We start from the raw sequence: 9,069 nt of genomic DNA, 5'->3' as shown, positions 1-9,069 counted from the left end.
TTCCAATGTCCCTTCCAGCCCTAATGTCTATGAAATCTATACAGTAAAGACAATATTGGAAAACTGCAAAGTGATTGTGAAGGTATTTGTGATGACTGTATGTATTGTAGAACTTACTGCCACTTGCAAGTGTTCATTTACCTACAGGCAGTGACAGGATGGACCTTAATCTCAGATCACCCAGTCTGCCAGGAGACTGATCTAACTTTTCTCTCCTGCCATGACTGTGTTGGTACAATGTTAATAGGAGGCAATACCCCAAGATGATCCTTCAGATCTCAATCTCTGTCTTCTGTGGGGATGCAAACCTCCCCTCTAGGCCACCCTAGCCGCTCCAGGATGGAATTCAAAGTTTCTCTTCAGCCTGGTTTGATGCTGCCCAATTGTCTAATGCTCAGCCCTCTGTAGCCCACCACCTGGATGACTGTAGTCTTAGTCCGACACACACCTCCATCCAGGGGATGGCCTTAGACTGGTCTCAAACACCCCAAACACAACTGTTCCAGTTTCTCTTTAGAGCCAGTCCGTGTCCCCTTTACTTCAGGATCAATCTCTCATATTAAAAAGAACAGTCGATCTAATGCTGCTCATTACAGATCCACATAGGTCTACTGGTAAGCATACACAGTCCTTGGTAGGATCTCTCTTCTGAGCAAAACAAAGCCCCATCAGGGTGGCACTAACCTTAGAAGGAAGTCTTTCTTGCTTCCCTCTGGAATCTTCAGCAGCTATTCCATTTCAGGATTTTTCAAAATCCTCATGTAGGCATGCCTCTTCTTTTTGGTCGCTCCCACAGTGTTTCTCTGGCAGGGTCAGCAGTACCTGCTTGCAGGAATGCTCAGCCACTGCTCTCACAAGCTTGCAGGGAATCAACCCTCTCTGGCCCTCTCCAGGGCCAGAAATACCTCCTGGAAGATTCCCTCCTCCAATCTGAAGTGAAAGGCTGCTCCAGAAGTGTTGCTGTGAATCCTTTTTCTCTTCTCTGGTCTCCAGCTGCAGCCTTGCCATCTGCTTATGCTGTAAGCTCTGTTTACTTTCATTTTCCCTCTCTGTCACTGCCGGCCACTCTTCCTCCCTTAGTCTCAGCTGCCTAGCACATAAAGCACTCTGGGGGCTCTGTTTACTCTCTCTCACTCCTTCACAGTATTCAGCAATCGTCATGTTGCTAATCAGACTTTGAAGAAATTACAAGAAGAGAAGCAGGGGAAGGAAAATACACTTTTATTGCCAGGAGAAACTAGATGGGGCTCAGCTACAAACTACTTACATGGTTTGTTATGCAAAAAGAACTGTTTACAGTGTACTTCAATAGATGATACAGTATCCCAGATGATTTCTGTGAACATTCAGAAGCAGATTATTGACAACCATGTATTCTGGGAGCATTCAATTTGCTACTACCAGTTTCAGTGGTTATCAAGATACTTGAAAGAGATACACCAAGCCTTTCAAATATTCCAGAGATATTCAGACAACTGAATGAAAATCTATTTGAGCTTTTGTCTTCTTCAACTCTATCCAAAAAAAGTAGTAATAGTAAAACAAATGTTTACTAAGAGATGTGAGTTTGTTTCTCATCCAGTTCACCTGACAGTAAACCTTTTGGAACTTCAACACAGAGGACAACATTTATCAGAAGATGAATTATCTACTGCTCTCAGTACAATTATGGAAGTAGCTAAGAATGTCCCCAACATCAATGAAATAGCCATGATGACAGACATTGCCAACTACTGAACAAAAGAAAAACTTTGGAGCAAAGACATCATTTAGCAGGCAGCAGAGAATATACCTCCTCTCACATGGTGGAAGGAATACTGTAACACCTGACTGTTGTCCAGGATTGTTCTAAGGATCCTAAGCATTCCACCAACAGCAGCTTCTTGTTAATGGAACTGGAAGGCTTTCACCTCAATCAAGACAAAAAAGAGGAATAGACTAACAAATGAAGATACCACTAAGGTTTTTCTATTTTTCAAAATCTCTTGCTTCTGGAGAATCAATCAGAAGCACAATTAGTGACGAAGATGCAGTGTGATGATAAGTTGTCCTTGCCCATAGACTCATTGGTAAAACCATCCTTCAGCAAAAGAGAATGTGGTTCAAGTAGTTCTGAATCAGATTTGCCTCAATCTGATTCTGAAGTGGAACTAATAAGTAGTGCAACTGATTCTACAGATAGTGACAGTGAAAGTGAAGGTAGTACAATGACCTTAGTGGAAGAGAGTTAAACTCTGTTGAGAGAGATGAGTGGACAGCCATGGCATATCATGCAGTTCTTTGAGAGAGCTAAAATTAATGTGTCAACAGTTTTCAGTGCCTTCATTTTTTCCCTTAAATTTAAACAAACAATAAGGGAAGTACATGCTATTGTGTATTGTTTTTACAAGCATTCCAATAAAAATAATTTCTTTCCATATAAAGCTTTGAATTTGTTTGAATATAATATTAACAGCTCAATAAAACTCATTAAGTAGCCCTCCACCTCAAATAGCTGGCCAGCCCTGATACGAAACATAGTAAATAAAATGCCAGATATATGTTAAAACAAGAGACTTTAGCTGTGACTCAGAAGGAGCATTGGATAAGAAGGGAATGTAAATGGCTGATATTTCCTAGTTTAAGTCCCACATCATAGTGGGAAAAGAATATAATGCAACCAAAATAATTATTAGTAAGTGTGATTTTTCATTGGACTCTCCTCTTCCAGCAAACTCTCAGGTGATTTCTCATCACTTTTCAAATTAATTCCCTATTCTTGGATATGGTCCCAGATCAAAGAGAAAAAGCAGCACAGTGCAGCTGAGAAGTGGCCAAAAAGCACTCTTTATAACTGAGGCCTTAAACTCATTGTTTAAATTTCTGTTGGTAGTATAATCCACACTGTATGACAAACTCTTTCTCGTCCCTTATTTTAGGCATTTGTGTCTGGGCTTTTCCCAATGAGTACCACTCATATTGTCACAACATGCATCACCTTTCTGAAGGCAACATTCAAATAACCATAGTGACAAATTGTTTCTTTTATTGGTTTTAAATATTGTAAATTAACTGAATACATTATCACATTACTCATTACAATGATGCACTATTTTCCAATGATGCATTGATGTACAATATGGGAGAGCGCAACAATAAAAGTGCTGGTCCAGTTGAAGTCACTGAAGTCATGGGAATCGTAAGTGCTTAGTATTTAACTGGTGGTGTCCAAGTTATTTAAAAAAATGTTCTTTTCTCCCCCTTTGTGTTCGGAGATCACCAAACATAATCAAGCTTAGTAAAGCTATATAGAATGACTAATTTAGTACTAACCAGTGTTAAAAAGACCCAAAATTGCAATTCATACTAATAATTTTTAAAAAATGAAGTTTCAGTATTATAGACTGTTACCTAAACAGCCAAATAGTGCAGGTATTGTAAGCCATCTTGCATACTTCATGTTAGCAGTTAACTATAAGAATATGTATGTATGACTTACCTTAGCCCAGGATGCAGCTTGTGGTTCAGTCTAGTCGACCATTCACAAATACCTATGGGACCCTTATGGATGTAAATTGTCATTGCAAAATACAAGTTGTTGTTCTTGCTTTTCTTATTAGGGATGATGATGATAATAGGCCAATACTTATCTGTAGAAAAGGTCATATTTTCACGGTGACAGTGGAGATGATGGCTTCCTTAAGAGGATATAATTAATATGGCAGTTCTACTTTAACATTTTAAATGTAGAATTATACTAATTTGTTAAAACGGGAAGGATGGAGCTCTTTCCCTTTCCAGCTATTAATGTTCTCACTTCATTATTGACCCATTGTGCCAAGGAACAGAATTATGCATAAGGCTACAGAAATATTGGGTCCCTGCCAAGTTAAGTTCCTACCTGCTTCAGAGAAACTGTTCTGAATTCTAATTAAAGGCTAGGATGCTTTTGTTAAACATGTATGTCTTCAATGAGGCTAAAAGAGCCTTATTGAATGCTGTCTTTTCTTGAAGCATGAGATGTGTTAAATCTACATTGTCACTTTCAGTAGAAGGCAATGATGCACTGTCTTATTTGATAAATATTTATAGACAAATGTGAAATCTGGAGCAGAACATACAGAATATATCGCTCTGGTTTCATGTTTGCTTGGTACTACGGTTTTGCTTGTGTTTTTGCTCTCACAGAATCAACAGCAAAATATCTACATGGTGGGGTCATGATCTTAAATGGAACACTCTTATAAAGGCTACTTTTGCAACTATGCCCCAGTACAATGTAAAAAACTTTCCACTGATATCAGTGGGCTTTGGAGTAGACCTCAAGTAAGAAGTCACCATTGAAGCACCTCTGAATTATATTTCTGATTTTGTATTTTGCAGATTAATAGAGAAGCTGATTACAGAATTTCTAGCTGGATCATAAACCATACCAGGATTATCTTTTTACAAAACCCTTAACCCCCTAGTTGAGTAATCAAGAGCCGCAAAGCTGCTGTCCACGTGGACTGGTGCTGAATTTTCTCGCCCGGCTGCTAGAGCCAATCCAGCTAAGCCCAGAGACATGGCAACGAATGGAACAAAAGTTGCAGATGGACAAATCTCAACTGAAGTTAGTGATGCTTCAATCACCAATGATAAACCTAAAACCTTGGTGGTGAAAGTGCAGAAGAAGAAATCAGATATTCCTGACAGAGACACCTGGAAAGGAAGATTTGACTTTCTTATGTCCTGTGTTGGTTATGCCATTGGTTTAGGGAATGTGTGGCGATTTCCATACCTTTGTGGCAAGAATGGTGGAGGTACATGTTTTATTTGAGACTTTTGGCCTGCAAAGTATTTTCAATTTGAATTTAAAATAAGAAGGGTGTCTGATCATTAAAACATATGCTTCTAGTAACTGTTGTCCTGTCTATAATGATACAAAAATAATGTTTCTTTGCTTGGCAACAAAGGAATAGTACCTTTATAAAGCCACTTACACCTTCCTGATACTGAGGGTATATGATACTGCTTTATGTTCTGCTATAACCAAAAGGAGCCAGGGGGTTGTCCTAATATTTGCCCATTGGCAAGTATCCTTAAAGGATCATAGGGCACCTGAGCATCATTACAGCACCTTACACTCAGTTTTCTTCCCCATCCCTCTAGATTGAATAGATCTAGATTGAATATATGAGAGAATGGAACAAGAGTGGTTTATGCCTCCTCTGAGCTTTCCCATGCTAGCATAATTCTCAGCCTGCCAGATCCAGTTGTTTTCCTGACCCTGGCCATGTCTACGCATGCACTTTACTGTAGAGTAGACTAATTAGCTGTGCTGTAAAGCATCACCATCTACATATGCAATGGTATTAGGCTGCAGTAAACTAATTTATGCTGGCATAAGGTAGTACTGTTGGGGAAAGTACTATCTTACACCAGGGTAATTTATTGCAATTAAAGGCAGATGTAGATGCTGTCCATAGGCCTAAATTATGCCCAATGAGCCCAGCCAGCTGGGGACCAGATTCTTGCCTGCCACCTAGCCATGTAGTTCTGCACTTTCAGCATTCTCATGCCCCAACCAGTCACTCTGCCACCCAACAACGCCACCTAGTCCTTAGAGCTGTCCCCCTGGCCTGATTCACCCTGGCTCAGATTGCTGGTGTCCTGGGCGCATGTGTAAACTTTGTGCCTGGGAGTAGTTTGGGTTTAAATTGGTCCAAAATTTATTGTTCCGTATTAATTGCACTAGTTGGAAGTTGTTACTCTAACAGTAAGCAGTTCAGTGGTGTTAAGTGAAGTCCTTTTCACATATATTTTCTACCAGTTAGGGCTGTTAGTTTTTCAGAAGAGCAGTTGTGTATTTTAATCACTGTTTTTATATTTAAAAAATTCTGCCAAAGTTAATTTGCTCTATATTTGGTGGGTAAATACTGGAAACTTCATAAAGATATAGACGGTAATCTTCCACTGTAATGGTTCTTTCCTATATTTGTTTTAGGGGCATTCCTGATTCCATATTTCCTTACGTTAATTTTTGCTGGAGTGCCACTGTTTCTTTTGGAATGTTCCCTTGGCCAGTACACGTCTATAGGAGGCCTTGGAGTTTGGAAGCTTGCTCCAATGTTTAAAGGTATATTATGCCCACCTTTCCACATGACAGCTGCAAAAGGCATTTATGAAGCAGTTGCAATGTTGCTTCATTTATCATGTTGTTAATTTTTAAAAGAAATGTCTACATTTCCAAATTGCTGCTGAAGCCTTCAGAGAGAGCTAAGGGTCTGGATAATACACTCCCATTACAGTTAATTAAAATTATTGAGAGTTAGAAGCCAGATCTTTTAGACACTTTTGAAAAAAATCTCAGAATAAATTATTGATTTAGTCTGTGTGAAAGGCAAGGATTGTTGTGGGTGACATCTTTTATTGGACCACTTGCAAGGCTGGAATAGACTTAGACAAGCTTTTGAGTGCAATGGAGAATGCATCATATTCCATTGCAAATTGCATTCCACTGCAAATCCTTGTGTGAATTTTTCATATGCTGGAATATAGTTTGGGGATAGCAGTAAAACCTAAAATCACCAAGTTCTGCCTAGCACTTAGCAAATTTCAACTTCTTTTACAGAAGTATGAAGTGTTGTACACTACTTTTATGTTCCCATCCATATACTGCCAAAAATGCTATGACCTTCTCAGTCAGATATAGTCAGCACAGTTATTCATTTTGCTACCAGTGCTGGGTTACTACAGTTCTCTCTATATATCAAGAAGGCTTGAAAAATTAAGGGGTTGCAGATTACATTTTGCCTAGTGAGTCTTCTGAAAAATAACCCATTATACCTATGCCAAAAAGTAGATTGCTTAAAAATCAGTGACTTATTTATACTGTTGTTGTTAATATGTTACATATGTTTGTCCTATAAATATAGATAACTCAGTATGATATAATTTCATCTTAAATGATTTTTGCCTTTCAAATGCCCCCAGTGGTGTATTCTAGTGCAAGAGAATGCTAGGGGTTCTATTATTAAGGTGTTAAACACATCGCTACGAATAATTTACAATTCTCTAGTGTTCCCTTTGTTGTGTTTTTCTCTGCAGGTGTCGGATTAGCTGCTGCTGTCCTGTCCTTTTGGCTAAATATTTACTACATTGTGATTATTTCTTGGGCCATATATTACTTATATAATTCATTTACCACAGTAAGTGTGTGTACATTTCTTTTCAATAGAAGGAAAATCTTGTTACAGGTAGCTAGTTAATCTACTTAACTATAAACAGTGAACTGAAAAAATCCTTTAAGAGTTAAATTGTATGGAACCTTCTTATACTTAAATGCATATAATTAAGATGCACATTTTCCTTCTCTCACACTTTTGCATTCAAAAAATTACAAAATGAAACTAAACAGAATTGCCATTTGAATTTTGAAAATACAGCATTTCCAAAGTGTTAGAATTTTCTGCAGAAAGAGGTAGGTGTTTTTTCTTTCCTTTCCCCTTTTTCTTCTTCTTCATAAATTGCAGTAAAAGCAGTTAAGTTGAGATCTTTCAAAGACATTCTGCACACCTTTTCTGATTCTTTTATTCCTTTTTCACTCTGAAAATTTCCAAAACTTCTGTAACTTGGGTAAGTTAGTGTCACAGTTGTACTGTTACATTTTGCTTTTTATCTATTTCCTATCTTTTCCAAAGTTGATGAAGTTCGAAAAACTTAGAGTAGAAAAACAAGATCAGAGTGGGACAAGTAAAAAGGAAAAATGTTTTGGAAATTATTTGTGTGTTGGTCTCAGTGGTTATCCATGTCATTTTGTTAGCTTATTAGTTATGGTATAACATTAGCCTTCTTCCAGTCTGCTGGAACTTCTCAAAAATTAAAAACAAAAACCAAAGCAAACATTAAAAATCAACAGTGATTCAGACAGGCATTTAGCTAAGTCTTCTAACATTCTTGGGCTCAGCTTACCCAGTCCTGATCTAAAATGTTCTGGTGCCCTGATCTAAAATGTTCAATTTTAATAGCTGTTATTTAACATTCTGTCCTACAGATGGAATAGAATGTTGTTACCATGTTCCAGAATGAATATTATAATCTGCTATTTTCCAAATACAGAACAGAAATATTCACTGAATGTTTCTTCATCTCATACATCATGACTGACAAGTTTATAGCCCTTATTGTCCTTATATTGTTACTATACCAATCTTAGAATTCCATATATTTCTGAACCCTTGTTTAATATTTTTCTTAATCCAATGAAACATACCATTTTCTGTTTTCTAGTCCCCTTAGACTTGCCTGTATTCCCATCAGAAATGTGTCTGCTTCCAGCCCAACCCAGCTCACAGGTGCTGTTCTAAGGGATACAGTTCTGGGGCAGCCTTGCTGAAATACAGGGCTTCCTACATAATGGTCAGAAATCCAATAGCTCTGGGAACCTAAGCTCAAAATGGTGTCTTAAGGCCTCCAGGTTCCCTGATTCATGGGTAGGATTCTTCCAACTCCAGGGAAGTCCCCAGGGTTGCTCACAGGTGCAGCCACCTATCCCATTTCATTTTAGAAAAATTGTAATTATCAGAATCATCTGAAATTAAAATTTAGAAGGTTCTTTTCTGAGGGAAATGTCAAATTCTCATTCCAATTCAGAACCATTGTTCAGTGTCAGAAATAAACCCCAGAAATTCTGACTTGTATGCAGGTTTAAATTTGTGTCTTGTTTATCAGCTGATAAACAAATGGTTTTACATTTGCTATGTCTTTTTAAAATTCTATTTGGAATTGCTATTTTCACTTCCCTTCTTAAACAAAATGATTTTTTTTTTTCAAGTGAGTAAGCCATCTACATGAATGTAGCATTTAAAGGCGTTTGGGGCCATCTAAGAAAGCATTCTTAAACAATTCTCAATTAGTATTCACATTTTTGTTTAATCTTTTCTTGCCAGTACATTTTGCTCTTGATACTGGACACTGTTATATAAGATGCTTGTTGAAAATAGCAACTCTAGTTCAAGTTCCTATGAAAATCTCATTCTAAATATGAGAGGAAAAACTAAATCCATTCAAAAAGGCTGATTCTGCTAAAATAGGGCCACCCTATATTTA

General features: G+C 37.7%; 1 protein-coding gene across 1 annotated transcript in view; it reads left to right on the top strand.

Moving 5' to 3' along the window:
- The first annotated feature begins 4,324 nt into the window (after nucleotides 1-4,324).
- SLC6A1 (solute carrier family 6 member 1) overlaps nucleotides 4,325-9,069 on the top strand; it is a 54,307-nt gene continuing 49,562 nt past the window's right edge. Inside the window, exons 1-3 of the mRNA XM_019505103.1 lie at nucleotides 4,325-4,781; nucleotides 5,966-6,097; nucleotides 7,069-7,169. Of these exons, the coding sequence (XP_019360648.1) occupies nucleotides 4,544-4,781; nucleotides 5,966-6,097; nucleotides 7,069-7,169 (471 nt within the window). The 5' untranslated portion in view covers nucleotides 4,325-4,543. The remainder of the gene's footprint in view (nucleotides 4,782-5,965; nucleotides 6,098-7,068; nucleotides 7,170-9,069) is intronic.

Source organism: Gavialis gangeticus, unplaced genomic scaffold (genome assembly GCF_001723915.1).
Source record: "Gavialis gangeticus isolate Ggan-Ray unplaced genomic scaffold, GavGan_comp1, whole genome shotgun sequence".
Lineage (NCBI taxonomy): Eukaryota > Metazoa > Chordata > Crocodylia > Gavialidae > Gavialis > Gavialis gangeticus.
The sequence above is the reverse complement of the archived record's forward strand: the minus strand, read 5'-3'. Positions and strand labels throughout refer to the sequence as shown.